Genomic DNA, 17855 nt, shown 5'->3' on the forward strand with positions numbered 1-17855 from the left:
AGCATACCGGAGAACAAAAGAGCCCGTGAACTGTGGACGCAAAAAATATTTCTTGTCGTCTTATCGCCATTCGGCCTATTATACAAGATAAAGTGACCGTTACCGGTACGTAATACAGGTTAAAATTGCGATCTCTAATCAATATGAGTTTACTGCATTCTCCGAAGAAAACTTACCATGGATCGCACCCCGATCTATCAAATGTAAAAGACAAAGAAAATTTAAAAGATAACCCACAAATAACATTTCGAAAGCGCAAAGAACCCGAACCAGAATTTTCTATGAAGCAGGAATTTGAAAGTCTTCGTAATGAAATAAGGTCATTTATGACAAGTTTTTCTAACATGCAAAGCGAAAATACGAGTAAAATGCAGCAAGACATGAATGAAATCAAAGAACAACTTAACGGAATTAGATTATTGACAGAGAAAGTAGCTGAAGAACAAAATATAATAAAAGCTGAATTAGAAAATCTAAGAAGTTACTGTATGAAAAATGAAAATAGTATAAAGAATCTGCAAGATGAGGTAAATCTTACAAAAAAATCGCACTTACCATTAACTCAACCACAAAACACCCCGTTTACCTACGAGGATCTTCTTACTGAAATGCAAGAACGTACTCAGAGGCAGAAAAATATTATTATTATTGGTGTACCTGAATCGTCGCATACTAACATTACTGAGCGAATTAATTACGATACTAACGAGGTACTGAAAGTCACCTATAGTATAGAGAAAAACTGCCCACAGCCATTAAAGATTTTCAGGATAGGCAAATATGTCGCTGGTAGAAATCGTCCACTCAAGGCCTGTTTTGAGTCCGATCAAATAGTTATGAGATTATTACGCAAGAGAAACAACATCGAAAATAACATCAAACTATATTCAGACCAAACTTACAACCAGCGTAGCTACCTTAATCGCCTTAAAGATGAATTGTTGCAGCGACATGAAAACGGTGAAGAAAACCTCACCATAAAATATATCAAGGGGACACCAAAAATAGTCACTCAGCAGCCAAAAAACTAATTCCGGGAACCAACCAATCAACTAACGTTAGCAAGCCTACTCAGAGTGCTCAGTCAAGTTATATTCTCCTAAACAACTACCAAGAAATATCTTCAAGTACAAGTTCACTAAATTTCCTTTATGCCAATGTCCGGAGTATTATTACACCAGGTAAATTTGACGAGTTGCAATGTATACTTAAATCTATTCCAAAAACTACACATTTAATATTATTAACAGAAACATGGATCAAAACCGAAAATGAAGCAAGACTTTTGAATTTAGACGGATATAAGCATCACTATAATATAAGGTCCAATGCTATAGGGGGTGGTGTATCAATATTTGTTCACAACAGCATAAAACACTCGCTGATTGACAATGACACACAATACACCAATGGTAACAACTTCCTTTGGATATGTTTAGAAAAAATGTCACTAAACATAGGCTTAATTTATAAACCTGGTAGAACAAATATAAATGATTTTTTGACAATATATGAGACACAGCTTGAAAAATATAAAAGGGCTATTATTTTCGGAGACTTTAATATCAATTTACTATCAAGAGATCCAGTAACGTCTAGATATATGACTGTAATTGAAGAAGCCGGCTACAGATTCGTTAATAAAATTGAGGAAAGTTATTGCACCAGAGAAACTGACACCTGCAAAACGTTACTGGATCACATATGTACAAACCTTCAGGATAATTTTCATTTTTATATAATAGACTCTGCAATGGCGGACCATAAACAGATCTATTTGGAACTACTAAAACATAAAATTAAAACTAAAACTAAAATTACTTATGATGCAATTGATTATAAGAAGCTAAATAATATACTTTTAAAAAACCAAGAACTTAACACCGAAGACCATATATACACAAACCTAGAAGAAAAAATTAAAGCAGTAATTAAAGAAAGTAAAATAAAAAAAACTAAGATATTAAATCTACCTAAAGATGACTGGATTAACAAAATTATAATAAATGGAATACATACAAGGAATCAACTATGGAAGAAAATGAAAAAAGAACCAAAAAACAAGAAAATTAGAAATGATTTTATACATGAAAGAAATAAATTAGCCGTCAGCATTAATAAAACTAAAAATAAATATTACCACAACGCCTTCAAAAAATGTAATAAAAATCCGCGAAAAATGTGGAGCCTTATAAACTCACTATCCCAAAATAAAATCAAATCCAAATTTATCCCCCAAAAACTTCAAATACAAAATAAAACAATAACTGATCCTAAACAAATTTGTGAACATTTCAATACTTATTTTACAACTATAGGTGCACAATTAAGTAACGATATCCCTACAAAATACCATACAGAGTACTCTAATGCATTATTTGACCAACAATTTTCTCAACATGCTCTTTCTTCAATAAGTCCTACTAATAAAGAAGAAGTAATAAAAATTATATCAGATCTAGACTCTAATGTCAGCGCAGGTATAGATGGTATAAATACAAAAAGTTTAAAATGCATTAAAGATTTAATCGCGAAGGAACTAGCTGATTGTATAAATAAATGCTTACTAAAAGGTGAATTTCCTGAGTCTCTTAAGTTTGCAAAAGTAACCCCAATACATAAATCTGGATCAAAGTCTGAACCTGGGAATTTTCGTCCCATATCAGTATTGCCTGTTCTCTCCAAAATTTTCGAAAAAATAATTTATGACAGACTAATATCTTATCTAGACTCTATTAACTATCTCTTTGAAAGGCAATACGGATTTAGGAGAAAAAGCAACACCCTTTCGGCCACCATAGACCTTATCACCAAAATTAAAAACAATATAGATGCTAAAAACATTGCACTAGTTATATATGTAGACCTAAAAAAGGCGTTTGATACGGTCAGTCATCGCCTACTGTTGAATAAACTTCATAACATAGGAATTACAGGAGAAGCATTTAAAATTCTTGAGTCTTATTTGTCTAATAGATATCAATTAGTTAAAATTGAGAAATATGAAAGTTCCCCATCACCCGTTAATTTCGGCGTCCCTCAAGGATCGATCCTGGGCCCATTGCTCTTTCTTATATATATTAACAGCCTTCATAAAGTTAAACTACACGGTCACCTAACCTTATATGCAGATGATACATGTCTCTTTTATTTCGGAAATTCAGCTCAGAACATTATGCAAAAAGCTCAAAATGACTTAGATTTACTTTTTGAATGGTTTCAGTACAATCTTCTTTCTATAAATATATCTAAAACTAGCTATACAATAATCTCAGCAAAAAATAAAAAAAATGATCAAACCCTAGAATTAAACATAAATAAACAACCCATACAAATAAAAGACTCTGAAAAATACTTAGGATTGATCCTTGATAAAAGACTAACATGGAAGGCACATATAGACAGCGTACAATCAAAAATTACACCGATCACAGGTTGTCTACGAAATATTGCTAGTTGTCTTCCAAAACAAGTTTGTTACAACGTATACAATTCCCTAGTCAAGCCACATTTAGAATACTTGATAGAAGTATGGGGAACTGCAGCACCATCAAATCTTAAAAGATTGCAAATTACTCAAAATAAAATAATTAAGGTGTTATTTCATTTTGACTACTTAACATCTTCAAAATTTCTATATGCCAAAACAAAATTGCTAAACTTAAAACAAATGTACACATATAAAACACTACTACTAATACATAAAATCATAAACAATAAAATACATTCTGAAATAACCTTCACCAAAAACTATCAGACACATAATAAAAAACTGAGAAATGCCGAAAATATTAACTTACCTTTCCCTAGAACTCGATATGGATCTAAAAACCTAATGTTTGAAGGGGCCAAAATTTACAATAAATTACCAAAAGATATAAAAGAAATTAAACCTATAAGTATATTTAAAAAGAAAGTGATGAAATATGTAATAGAAAATATAAATATATAATTTAGTTAATAGTTTTAAAACAACATTAATATACATAAAATTCAAAAATTCAAAACAATGCTGATGGCTTCTAGGTAATATATAAATAAATATGTATATAATATATAACATATCATAAGCACGCTCACTGTAACAAACCTATTCATAAGTTAGCATAAGTTGTCTTGTAAGTGAAATTTTGTAATTTCTTAAGACAATAAAGATTCTTTAAACCGAACCACTAGGCTATCACTGCATTCTTTAAAGTACCATCTTCATGGTAATTTGTTTATTTATTGCAGGAACAAGCCATGCTGACGACACCATGATGATATTAAAGTTCCTGCCAATGAAAGACGAGCAAAATGCAGAGGATAAGAAGATGACAAACGCTCTTATGGATATGCTCTACAGCTACGCTACTACCGGGTAAATTATTGACAATTATGAAATTTATTGTCACACATTCTGCCTGCCTACCTTTTCCTGATGTGAAGTGAAGTGACGTGACGTAAAATGAAGTTCCCGAAGTGATCCCAACGATAACATAACGACCGCTAATTTTAATCCCTCGTAAACAGTCGCCTACACTTTTAAATACCTATATTGAGCTTTCGCGCTGTCTGTCCCTATTTATCTTTATTTACCAATACATATACATACATACTTATATTTTTTATGTAGCTATTTATTCCTTTCAAAATTTCAATTCAATTTTTCATTTTTCGTTTTTTTACATTTCAATTGTTTTACGAACTAAGTTATTGAGTTAACACATAAATGTTTGTTTTTTACAACTTATATACATAAACAACATTCTAAACTATACTATATATACCATTAAAATTAAATTAAACATTTAATTTAATTTTTATTTCAGAGTTCCAAAACTACCAAACAGTCAATGGACTCCCGTACAGCCAGGTGCCCCAGACGTCAACTACTTAGAAATTGCTGGACCCAACAACATCCAGATGAAAGCCAGCAGCGACTTTGGCCAGCAGACCTTCTGGGACAGCCTCGGTTTTGTCGAAAATGAACACTACAACGTGTTAATTAGAGACGAGTTGTAAACATCTGTCGAATTTAAAATATTTTTCTATTATTTTGTGTAAAATTAGCGTTTAATTTCTAGTTTTATTGTGAACAATATGTATGCCATGAATTTATAAATTAATAAAGAATGCAACTAAATATTTATTTAAAATATCCGGGGGGCAGGTGGCGTGAGAAATGAATTTTATTATATCACATTTAATTATAAATTATCGTCTATGAATGTGCCAAAAAGTACTTATTATAAAATAATAATTTATGGTGATTGTTCTTTTATCCAATAAAAGAAACCGGGTGATTTTTTTATTTTGTAAGTAGGTACATGTAATATAAATAAAATCTAAAATACAAGCTGTTTGTTTATTATTCGAATTATCCGTCTAAATTGTGTAGTCTTAATTGTAGTATCGAACTGAGGAAATTCTAGTGTATAATCATAAGTGACCTTACCAGCTTTATTAATATGCAATGTTAACAGATGATCTCACATTTGAGAACAAAGTAAAGAATAACAGTCTACGCCTTTTAGAAAACTGAGTAGGAAATAATACAATGTTACCAGATGATCTCAACACAATTGAAAACAAAGTAAAAAATTATAGTCTATAAAGATTGAGCCGAAAATGGCATGCAGTCTGATGATAAATGGTGACTGCCGCCCATCGACACTTATTAGTGTTCTATGTCTAATGATATAGATGCTGCTGCTACATGGTTCTTTAATTCGATTTGGTAGTGTTGACCCATATTTCTTTAAATCTACAAGGCCTCTAGAAATGGCTTCTGGTGGAGTGAGGCAAGGATTAAATGTTTGCCACTAGCAGTGACTTATCTGGTAACAAGCTACTTCTAGAAGTTGTTTAACCTTATAGATTAATTAAAATCTGTACTTTTTATTACTTTTATTTGAAACATATTGACCATCTTCTGATAAATAGTAAGAGACTATTTTAAAGAGAATAAATATGAAAAAGCACATATAAATAGCAACTATACTAGTAATATTACCAAATGTAGTTCTAAATAAACTATTTGTATAAAGATAAAATTACACTTAATATAAAGGATTTTTAATGAAATGATAAACAAGAGATAGGGATTAAAAATATAGTTTAATGATAAAATTACAACACTCCTCTACAAACATATCCCCATATAACCATTATCTTCTTATATAAAGATAAGAATAAACATATTTATCATTAGTAAGTAAAGTGAATCACATAAACACAAATAGAACTGACTACTTCAATGAAACTGTCCAGTTTTACCACATATAAACCAAAATATAATAAGATAAGGTTTACTCATGTACTGATGTTTATTTTTAAGTACCAATAAATGTAATTTCCTAAAGAATTAATAAGAAGTCAATAATATAACATTCCTTTTTGAAAAATGAGGGTAAGAATGAATAAAAAATTGGTTACTTAAAATACATCCCAGGACTATAAAAAAAGTGAAAACATATAACAAACACCTAACGACAAAAGGATACACACATAAATAATAAAAAATGCCCCATCACTACTCACACTAATTCAGACTTTTTGTTACTATCAACCAAAACAAAAATTGCACCCAGTAAAATAAGGTTAACAAACAAAAAGTTCAGAAATTACTAACAAAAACAATGTGTATGTGAAGTGTTAAAATACAAATTTGTTCTCGAAGATAATTATTATTGTTGAATCACATAATTACATCAGCCTATTAAAATAGACAAAGACTGGAAACATCTAGTTTCGTAATATATTAACAGATATAATTTAACAAGGACTTAGCACTACATTTTATATTTTTTTAGTTCCCGCCACAACCAACCCAATGTACTCAGTTTGTTAATACTAAAATATACTTTGAGATGTTCAGTATCAATCTAATATTTAAATACTTAAACCATTAATAAGGCTCAGGCTGGCATGGTTAAAAATGCAAGATTTTATACATTTTACATATGTAGTTTGTTTAACATATATTCTTATCACAATTTTATTGAAACTAGAAAATGCATACTGAGTTCTCCTAAAGCCCAATTAGTTTGATGAAATATCGAAGCTAATTATGCATATTAGACACGGTTAAATTTTGCCTCATTAGAATGAAATGCTCAAAAATATTGATAGGTGTTAAGCGCACAATTTTATTCATCTTTCTTAGAATCCCCCCCGGCTACAGTCATCTTCTTCTGCAACCTGCTATGTTCCTCGGCCAATCTGTCATACTCCTTGTTAAGGCTCTCTGCTTGAGATTTCACAGCTTCCTTGTCCTTCTTCTCTCTCGACAGGTCGCGTTCCAAAGCAACAATCTGGTTCTTCAGCTCCTCGATTTCCTTCATTGCCTTTTCATCATCAGTGCCTTGCTTCTGGAGAAGAGTTCTCGCGGTGACGGTCGCGCTCTGCGCTTGGCGGAAGTTCGCTTCGGCTTGAGCGAGCAACGTCGCCAACTCGGAGATCATTTGCACCAATCGGCGGATGACGATGAGCAGGAAGAGAGCGAAACCGGAGATATAGAAGTTTCTCTGCGCGCGGAACAGACGCATGTTACCTTGCATCTCGGCGTCCAGGTGCTGGTGGTCTGTCGGCTCGATGTTGGAGTACTTCTGCATTTCACGGATCGCGTCCAGGAGGCATAGGATGAGAACGCCAACCAGCACCAAAAAGTAAATCGTGGCCTGCGCACTTATGTAAGCTAGAAACTTCGATTGGAAAAACTTCTTCCATCGCGACGGACTGGCGATCGGCAACGTAAGTAACAGCACTGTCGCTATTTCGGCGTACAAAAACGTAGCGATGATGGTCCACTGAAGACTCATTTTTAAATATTTATCGCTTCCCCACAGTGCAGAAACATGCACCGGCAACTAAAACTCGTTAAGAAAAGACGGTAGCGATTATAAACACCACGATAAATGAGTAATTATTGTGAAAATATAATTCAAAGTTGTCGGTGACTCATTATGTCGGACAAAAGTCAAATATGACGTGAGTATTGTGACGTGTAAATGCTAACTTTTAAATGTTCTAAAAAGGACTCTATCACTATATAAATAAAACATTTATTACCTATACTGATTACTACTGAGTTCCTTAGAAGCTACAGAAATATCTTGTGGAAAGAAGTGATGAAAATGTATAATTTATACTAAAGTTATAACTAAACAAAGTCAATATGAAGTCTTATGAATTTTTAATGTCATTTAATAGTTTATAGTTTAATTATCTTTATAATTAAATATACTTAATAATAAGTAATATTCGCTTTTTTTTATTTTTCTTCGTTGAAACGAAACGTCAATGTCACACTGACAATATCAGTTTTGATTTTCATACGATCGAAAGAAAGACATCTGACGTCATCTTTTGCCATAATATAAAGTTAAACAGAATTTCATTGTGAAATAAACACTAGAAATAATATTGATTTTATTTGATCTCGTATTGGATTAAAATGGCAGACCCGAAATACGAGAATTTACCAGGCATCGTAAGTATTACTGTAAACCAGGTGAAATTATCGATTATATTCTAACCTACCTTAGTCCTGCGGTTTCGTTTACATACCCTAGCTATAATTATGTGTGTAATGTATCAAACCGTTCCTGACACTGAGACTGAGTTCCGTTCTGAGAGACACCTATTAAGCAGCTTAAATAATTTGTATGTAAAGCATTTTTTTTCAAGATATTTCAAACATAATCTCTAGTCGCTAATTTTATAATTTCCATTCTATTAGTCCGGGATTCGGTTCCCAAATTCTCCTTGTGATATAATATCTGATATTTCGAATATATGTACGTACCAGAAATTAAATATCTGCTTATTCTATTCGTTGTTGATGAAGGAAACCTGTACTTCTATGTTTTCTCAAAAAGTTTAACAAAGTGTGTGAATTCACCAATCCAAACTTAGCCACTATAGCTCATGAACATAAAATCCTTTTGAATCTAGGAGAAGCCCACATAATAAAACAATATGAAATACTTGTCAAAAATAAAAAAAATAATATATAATTTTATTATATTTAATTTTGTATTGTCTTTTAAATTAGTTATTTATTTTTATATGTATCTTCTTTTATTGGGTACAATAAAGAGTATTGATTTGATTTGAATTGTATGGAAAATTTATAAGACTTCTTTTCACCTTTTAAGGCTTATGATCAACCAGACGTGTACGAAACTGGTGACTTACCGGAGGCTGACCAACCAGAGCCTTATGAGGAAGAAGAGAATGAGAGCATAGAGCAACTGCATCTGTCAGTGAAGGATTCATTCAATAAGTTCAAAGGGAAGTTCTTAACTGGCTCTGTGGACTTCTCGGACAGGTTGAGCAGGAAAACTCGCATTGGGTACAAGTAAGCCTTATATGTTTTGATTTTTTATTTTTATTTTATAGACTGATTCCTCATGCCTTGCTTGAGTTTTGAACTCAGGAAATTTTAGTCTTAATTTTTTTTAATTTCCTTATTAACAAAGGGGCCTTAACAATTGTGTTGATAATAAATTCTGAATTAAAGTGATTAATGTATGTAGACCACCTGATGCTCATGATACTGTTGCTCATTATTATCTTTAAAGAACCTCACTAGAATTTTATCTAAGTCTGGCATAAATTTATTGCTATTTGTGATGACTAAGCTGGGACATTGCATTTTAGTTCAAAAACATGTGTAGAGGTTTCTCTCCCTTACCACTCTTTTCGAACCAAAGTACAGTGCTTAACACTACTTAAATTGCCACAATCTCCACTTCAGGGCAGGAGAATGGGGGTTAGCAGCTGAAGGAGAACCAGAGACTACACTGGAGCGTTACAACAGACTCCGTTGTGAGTTCTCAGAACTGCTGGAACAAGTTACTGAGCAAGAGAATAAAGCTACAGAGAGCGAAAGGGTAATGTTTCTATGATATTTGGTGTCTACTAAAACACAGCCACAGATACATTTTTTTGTTTTATCATCTGCTATTAGTCTGTCGACTATAAACTATTTGTCACACATCAATCGTCACTTTTTAGGTGACTTTCTGTCACTGCAACTACAACAAACAACAGACACATAATACTTAAAAATGTTATAAGAAAAAATATGATAGTGCATTGAATTGAATATAGTATAAGTGGGGCCTGATACTATGATATAACAGGACGTATGGTATCATTAACATCTCTTTAGGCACCTATGATTCATTTTAAAGTAATTTTATGATCACAAATATAGCAAGTCCTATGTCCTGTCAATGTTAACTGTACTATTGTACTATTTTCAAACTGTTGAAAATGTTGAAATATCTATAAAAATTGTTACACAATAGATGAATCATCGTTACTCATAGAATACTAACCATGTGAACTAGTATATCAATAGGAAAATGACTGATATATTTTCCATAATTATCTATTCTAGGATGAGCAAACCAAATTGGCAGCTCAAATTAATGCAACAAAAAAATTTCTTGAGGAACTGAAATTGGAGGAAGGTGAACAAGTGGATCCTAAGGCTGAAAAACTGAAGTAAGATATTTCAAAATCATATATTTTAGGATTTATTATAAATTTAAAGCTACCTTTTGAGAATGAATTGGTTAATGCAAAATGTAAATTTACTGAAAGTCCCTTGCAATAGTAAATGCCATGGTTTGGTAAGATCCTAAGGTTTGTAAGATGAAGGTGGTAGAACCCTTTGTGGTTCGACTCCGGCGGCACCACCGCCACACCTATTACTGCCTAATGCCTGAACAGCAGTGTTCAGCGCTGCTGTGTTCCGTTTTGAAGAATGTGGTAAGGGAGACATACTTTTCCGAGGCGTTCCAGCATAGGCCTCAGGGGAAGTGGCGCATGTGCGGCCGACCTCACGTAGGAATATTTAATCCTATCTGGGGTTGATTACAGATGTCCATGGGCGGCAGTAGCTACTTACCATCAGGTGGAATGCATGCTCGTCTGCTACTCTGATATTACAAAAAAGAAATCCCTTAGAGATCCATTCAGAGCACTCAACTCTCAACCTTGCATCAACTACCATGTGGTGCACCAATCGTGTGGTGACTTCTTGCAACTTGTCAAGAGATAGCACCACATGTTTCTGAATCCCCCATCTTGAAGTTTTGTCAACATCTAGCATGTGTAACCTCCGAATTGAAACTGTCGATGCACGACCGCTACCCAGACCTCCTATCACCTAATATCCATGGCAGATGTCCCTTTGCAAAAGCTGCATAAAAAAACACCTGTAAGTAATGTACAGTTATACAGTTTCTTAACTAGTATTAACAGTTAATCCTTATTTTATAGAGAGTTCCTGTCAGTAAATGGGAAAAAAAAGCGTGGTGACGTGGTGACAGCAAACCTGAAATTGAAACCAGAGGTCAACCTTGCGCAAACACAGAGAATGGCACAGCTTGAGTACAGGTTTGGGCACAGCATTTATGTAGCTTCATTTGAACTATTATGTGTGTTTTTATTGAAATTTATATAATTAATAATATCTCATATTAATTGTACACTGTATTTTTCCTAATCTTCAAATGCCAGGTTACATAAATTAGAACAAGCCGCAGGAGTTCGAGATGAGGAAGCGTTTAGCAGACTCCAAGCAGCTACTGGCGAGGTAAGAAGTTTTCAGACCAAATTGTGTATGTTAGAAATAAAATTATTATTTAAATATTAAAAGAAAATCTCTAAAATTCACTTATACTTCTATTTTTACATATAATGGTAACTGGTTAACTGAATGGCATACTTTACAGGTATATTTCGTGATAACTTGATCAAATTTGAATCATGTTTTTAATAAGTTTCTGTTGTTTTTGTTTTGCTTGTTTCTGTTTAGGAGTTAAGAATGTCCCAAAATTTGTAAAGCCCCGAAAGCCCTCTTAAGAATACTTGTGAAGATGGCGAGAACTAAGACTCCTGAAGCTGGAACTTCTGTTCCTACATAAGTTCATGATTACCCACTGTTTTAACTTCAAGTGTGTTAATTTTAATGTTCATTTTATTAACTACATTTGGGTATATATAGGCTACGCTAGCGAGCGCGGCGGCGTCCCTGGCGGCGCAGGCGGCGCTGCTGCGGCCCGGCGCGCTGGCGGCGGCGGAGGCGCGGCTGGCGGCGCTGCTCGCGAACGTCGACGCGCTCAAAGCCGCCGTTAAACCCGCCGACCCTGAGATGGAGGCTAAGGTCTTTCTTTTACTAGATTACTAAAATAATACTTTTACTTTTGTAATGGAGAGCTACTTTACACTGGTGAACTAAGGTAGGGCGACTGGGGCGGTCCGCTCCGGGCCTCTGGTCCTGGGGAGCCTCCAAATCTACAAGTTCCTTTTAAAACACTTGAAAAAGCTTGTATTTGTGAATTCCTTTTCAGGTCAATGAATTATACAAATTATTGAAACAAATTGATGGTGTATCACATTCTGAAATATTGGAGCGCATGGAAGCGCTTGAAGCTCTTCATAATCAAGGTATTTTTAAATATTATTTTAACTCATATAAAAGCAACATGTTTTTCAACACTCAAATCATTTATATGGGGTAGTTGTTATTCTTTAATACTATCTGATATTGTATTTTTTACTTCACAGCAAGCAATTTCGGCAAATCGTTATCAGAGCTGGAAACACTGCAAAGTACGATCGCCAGTGGCGTTCAGAATAACAAGGAGCTACTCCAAGGGGTCCAAGAGGTCTTCGCTCATAATGTGGACAGCCTTCAGAAGGAGATCAAGAAACTAGACGAAAGAATCGGAAAACTCGTCACTGCGTGATAATGACGAAACCTATAGACATATTATCATTTCTAATTTATAATCTATATTTTCGACCAAAATATTACTTTTAAATTCACTGTTACGGTGTTATGCTTATTCGCCTTGATATTAAAATAAGAATTTATTCAAGTAGTGTTGTTGAAATTATAGATTATAAAAAAAATTGTAAGCAAGTGTAGTCCACGTCATGGATTTTGGGCGCTCGCATTATTATAGTAGGCAGCATTATACAATTTGCAGACATGGTCAAAAAAGTTTAATCCAAATTGCGGTTGTTCTCTCTAAATTTGGTAAAAAACATAATTAAAACATGGAAATATTTACGGAAAATACTAACACGAAACATCTTCTTAAAATGAATTACGTCGTAAATATTTTATATTAAAAAATAATTTCTGTGCAATTCAGAGTTCCGACTCAAAGTATATGACGGGAATTATATCTGTTTGCTACGAAGAATTTAGAATAATTGGAATCTATTTAAGAGAAGTTACTTCACTTAGATCTTCTAAGAAAAGTAACCATTATGTGAGCAAAGTATTATGCAATTATTTTATTATTTACCATCAGAATAGAACATAAAACAAATAACATTAATGTTAACATTTCCATGTTTAACACTGCAATTATATATATCAGAAATTTAAAACCTATATAGTTACTCTTAATATGAATTTACTATATTTAGTACATATTCACATTTATGTTATAATCTCAAGTGACACATACTGAATGCTATTTTACTTTTTTTGCCTTTCGATTTTATGCAACTGTTTTTAACTTTTGTATTCAATCATAAGGCTACTTTACTTTAGACTGCTTATCTAAATAATTTATTAAATATTAAAATTATATCGCAAACCATTTTGTATTAATTTCAATAACATTCCCCACATTAAAATATTCATTCAGTTATAATATCAGACTGTGACTCTTTTTTATATTAATTTTTTGAGTTCAACAAATATGGATGTGCTTTTTCATGCATTGAGTGTAAAAAGATATGTTCCATAAATCCATCACGAAGTAATTGTTTTTACATATCAATACCTTAATTCACAAATCAGCCAACTCCACTTTTAGTCAAAATCTTTTTTTTTATTTATTTTGATAGTAAATGGCGTTGAACGAAATCAAAATTAATGAAAGAAACACTTTGACAAAAAGTGGAATTAGCTGATTTGCAAATTAGGGTATTGATATGTATCATCTTCAATATTCAACATGTAGAATGAATCAAACAAAATCCATTTATTTGAAAGTAATTACTTTAAAATTATCTCTGGCAAATTAATGGTCATAAAGTCAAACAAAAGTTGCTGTTAAGATTTTTATTTAAAAGTACACCTTAGAACCTAAGCTTCTGGAAGAACCACTTGTTCTTTCCACTCTTGTATCTCTCCTCGAAGCGCACTCTGGTGTTGAAACGGAGCTTCTTGCGCTTAGCGGGGTCCTTCAGGTCCTTAGCGCTGAACTTCTCAAAGCTGAAGTCAGCCGAGTACCGGGTTGGCATCAGGTGATTGTAATTTACTACCTGGAAATAATACAAAAAAATTGTAGTTACTGCTCTGCAGACTGAACATAAAGGTAAATTATGTAGTGTTGACCATTAAGCATTCTGCTGTACATGTGAATAGCTCTAATATAGACATAATTTTTAAGAGAATAAGACATTACTACTACTATCACAACTTTTAAATAATGGACTAAAAAAACTATCCAATGACTAAGTAAATATTGCCACAAGTTTCATGAGTGAAAAAGTTTTAATTAATAATTGCTACTTCTAGTATAATACCAACCTAAGTTCTTAATAAGATTAATAACACTGATTCCTGAATCAAAGTGGTAGTAACAATAATAATAATAATCAAATCAAATTCCTGAATCAATGCAAGAACTAAATAAAAGTGGTGTAATTTTCTTAACTTAATTTACTTATACTTGTATAAAGAGATGCTTTCATGAGATTTTTAAAATAGATGCTCAGGAATAAAAATGCATGTATGCACAATGGATAGTGAATACAAGGAAGGAAGGAAATGAGGGCATTGAACCATTGAGACAAAGCTTATTCTATTTTTAGAAATGTCAACCTTGTAAAGTGCAATTTCATATAAGTTGTTTACATTACGTATATATATTTGGTATTATTATTGTAGTACCAAATAGTAGAATACAATGACCTGTAACCCTGACGTATGACTAACATATGATTAAGAATTACTTATGCTCTGATCCATAAAATTGTCTTTAAAAGAATGTGAATTATAGAAACAAAAGATCAAAACGAACAATTACTTAAAATAAAGTTATTTTAAATAAATGATAAATAAATGTTTGTGGAACTTACTTTGACGAAAGGCTTGACTTTTGAGCGCTTGTGGATTTTGTTTTTGCCCATCCTCTTGTGAACTTTGCGGGGATACCTGTCGATGCCGGCGACGAAAGCGTGGCCGTACGGCTTGTCTGAGGTGCCCTCGTCGTAGTTCTTCACCACGATGGCCTTGCGGCCCGCGTATCGGCCGCTCAGGACCAACACCACTTTACCAGGCTTCATTATCTTACCCATCTTGGATGGATCTGCAACAAAACTAACCTTCAAACAACAATACTCCCGCACTTCCCACCAAAACTGATTCACTTGACAAGACACTTGTCTTGCACTGTACTCCCTCAAAGCGTAGTACAGAACGATATTTCACGCACAAACTAAGTTAAACCATCTAAATGTGACAATGTCAACACGAATCATACAACTATTTCGTGACTACTTTTATAAACAATTATTGAGTCTGCATGAAAAATATTCGCCTGTTATCACAGCCCATTGCATAAACTTTTCGGGAAATGTTAATTTTTTATTTAATATGTGTATTAACAAATAGATTTATTTGGATAAATTTCGGAAATTTCGCGAAACTCACATTCTCTTTACCCGTCCACAATAAAAAGAACCATAGATAAATAAAGTTTCATAGATTACAAGGAATGTCAACGTGACATTGACTTGACATTCAATACCAAGCTTGCCAGCACAAATATCCCCACAGAATGCTCAAATAACACAGAGACAATGGAAATGATTAATTTAATATTATTAAGCAAGCATAGTTTAAATATTGATTTAATGTATTTACTAATATAGCATAACAGCAACATTTACAAATACTATTTTTTGTTCATATAGTGATATTAGGTATGCATAAACTTCAGAATCCAAGGCAGTTTAGAATTACATATTCGAAAACATAATTATTGGCGGGAAATGAAATTATTTCAACATGTTGAAAGTTGTAAAACATAAATAATCCTAATTGAATAGGCTTGTATAATTTATTAATAAATCAAAATTATTGTTACTGTAGTGTTAAACGACGCACAAAAGGTAAAGTACACCGATAAATATTAACATAATTTGTTACGATAAATATAGTATCTCAAAATGACGGTATAATTGCCTCTTTAAACAATATCTCTACATAAAAACAAGCTCACGAAGCGTATGACAACTGCACCCGCAGAACAAAGATTTATTTTAAAATTCATGAGACATTTTTATGTTCTTTTAAACGCCGCGCCTACGGAATGCAATCGCAAGTCCGGCAGAGAATGGAAATCGATACAAGTTTCCTGCCGGTGTAGTGGAAGTCACAGACAACCAACAGCCTATTATAGTCCGCGCCAAACTGTTAGCCCGCTCTGAAGTTGTTGCGAGCAGGTGTAGTCATACAATTAACTATGGAGACGCGATTCATTTCTATATTCAGAGCGGACTAGCAGTCTTACGCGGACTATACCTACATTACCTCATTCTACGAGTGTAAAGAGTGCTGCGGTGCGCGGTTGCGGCTGTAATGGCGAAATGTGAGTCAAGGGAGATTCTCAATTGCATAACCGGAAATAAAACAAGTTTGGAAGAAAAAGAATCAAGACAACATAAAAAATCAGAGCCATCTTGATTAATCGAGTTTAATATCAATAAAATAAGAAAATTATTTACACAAATTTTATCAAAATACAAAAATAAAACACTGTCACATACACATAGGTAATAACGATTTCTGAGGAGGTACTATAAATATACACATTAGTCTTAACTGTGTGGTACAGCGCAGCTGAACTTTCAAATTGTTATCCCCTCCGGACACACTTTTTGAGCTATAAATAATGTGAAAATGCTAAATCTACATTTGTAACTCTTATTGGACAACATATCTTAAGGTGATAAAGACTTAAACATTGAGAAAACAAAGTCAACATGAAGCAATATTATAACATACTTAACTTGAACTGCATACAATTTTATTAATTTACCTATTGCCAAATTTAAGACACCTTTGGCATTCCCAAACTCTTCTTTGTATCATCTGATACATCCAAAGTTAGTCATAATTTTTGTAAGTAATAGACTAGTCTATATAATTGTTTTATACTTCAAAAACACTCGTCACTAACACCATGACACGTTTCGGTCAATACACTAGCATATAGGCCATCCTATGAATAGAATGATGTTATTGATTTATTATAAAAACGTCTAATGCATTGTCAGACTTTATTAATAGAAATATTTATTTAGCATAATAAGAAATCAGAATCCTTATACGTTACCTTACGTATTGTGATAGATGTATATGAAACAATAGGTACATTCAAAACGTCAAATTTAAAAGTCCAAAATATGCGTGGACATAATTTAAGTACACGCCGGGTCAAGAATTTTATGATTCGTTTTTAGTGAAATCAAAACATTGAAGTCTTCGAAAACGGAATGTGATAAAACAGTATTATTGCGACATATTATTGCATTCAAAACCGACAGACTAAAACGCCCATGGTCGCAAATTTTCGCCCCTAGGCCGTCAAACATGTGCAAAACCTAACTTGATCCATACCTTAGGCAATAGAAGAGTATAAATAAATTCAATGCCCTACTATAGAGATTGCACCATGTGGGGACGCTATATAAGCGTCCATTGATTAGTAATTCAGATGACGATGAACAAACATAAAATACTTTGGTTACAAAGTTAGTACAACTTATAACTGAAGAAAAATACGAAGCTTAAAAAAATACTTTATAATTTAAAAGAAAGGCAT

The 17855-nt window shown here is 33.1% G+C and overlaps 4 protein-coding genes across 5 annotated transcripts in view; 2 read left to right on the forward strand and 2 right to left on the reverse strand.

The window, feature by feature from the left end:
* LOC140757610 (carboxylic ester hydrolase-like) overlaps positions 1-5303 on the forward strand; it is a 29652-nt gene extending 24349 nt beyond the window's left edge. The window contains exons 9-10 of the mRNA XM_073093446.1: positions 4234-4360; positions 4812-5303. Of these exons, the coding sequence (XP_072949547.1) occupies positions 4234-4360; positions 4812-5004 (320 nt within the window). The 3' untranslated portion in view covers positions 5005-5303. The remainder of the gene's footprint in view (positions 1-4233; positions 4361-4811) is intronic.
* A 777-nt stretch (positions 5304-6080) lies between these two features.
* Positions 6081-7979, reverse strand: LOC140757612 (B-cell receptor-associated protein 31). Its single transcript, XM_073093449.1, has one exon. It carries the CDS (start codon positions 7800-7802, stop codon positions 7131-7133), a length of 672 nt encoding a protein of 223 aa, XP_072949550.1. The 5' UTR covers positions 7803-7979; the 3' UTR covers positions 6081-7130.
* Positions 7980-8302: 323 nt separating this feature from the next.
* On the forward strand, positions 8303-13613 carry DCTN2-p50 (dynactin subunit 2). Of its 2 annotated transcripts, none has more exons than XM_073093451.1 (9): positions 8303-8473; positions 9141-9337; positions 9743-9878; positions 10391-10497; positions 11278-11394; positions 11518-11593; positions 12005-12163; positions 12351-12447; positions 12568-13613. In XM_073093451.1, exons 1-9 carry the CDS (start codon positions 8438-8440, stop codon positions 12747-12749), a joined length of 1107 nt encoding a protein of 368 aa, XP_072949552.1. In that variant the 5' UTR covers positions 8303-8437; the 3' UTR covers positions 12750-13613. The 2 variants fall into 2 exon arrangements, with proteins under 2 accessions (XP_072949552.1, XP_072949551.1); XM_073093450.1 differs by having other exon boundaries at positions 8304-8473; positions 9141-9343.
* Positions 13614-14068: 455 nt separating this feature from the next.
* On the reverse strand, positions 14069-15812 carry RpL27 (ribosomal protein L27). The gene is made up of 3 exons (XM_073093452.1): positions 15680-15812; positions 15106-15335; positions 14069-14286 (listed from the first exon to the last, which is right to left on the reverse strand). Exons 2-3 carry the CDS (start codon positions 15322-15324, stop codon positions 14101-14103), a joined length of 405 nt encoding a protein of 134 aa, XP_072949553.1. The 5' UTR covers positions 15325-15335; positions 15680-15812; the 3' UTR covers positions 14069-14100.
* Positions 15813-17855: the final 2043 nt, after the last annotated feature.

This window comes from Epargyreus clarus, unplaced genomic scaffold (genome assembly GCF_041222505.1).
Source record: "Epargyreus clarus isolate Ecla_fem2 unplaced genomic scaffold, WU_Ecla_fem_2.2 ptg000004l, whole genome shotgun sequence".
Classification (NCBI taxonomy): Eukaryota; Metazoa; Arthropoda; class Insecta; order Lepidoptera; family Hesperiidae; genus Epargyreus; species Epargyreus clarus.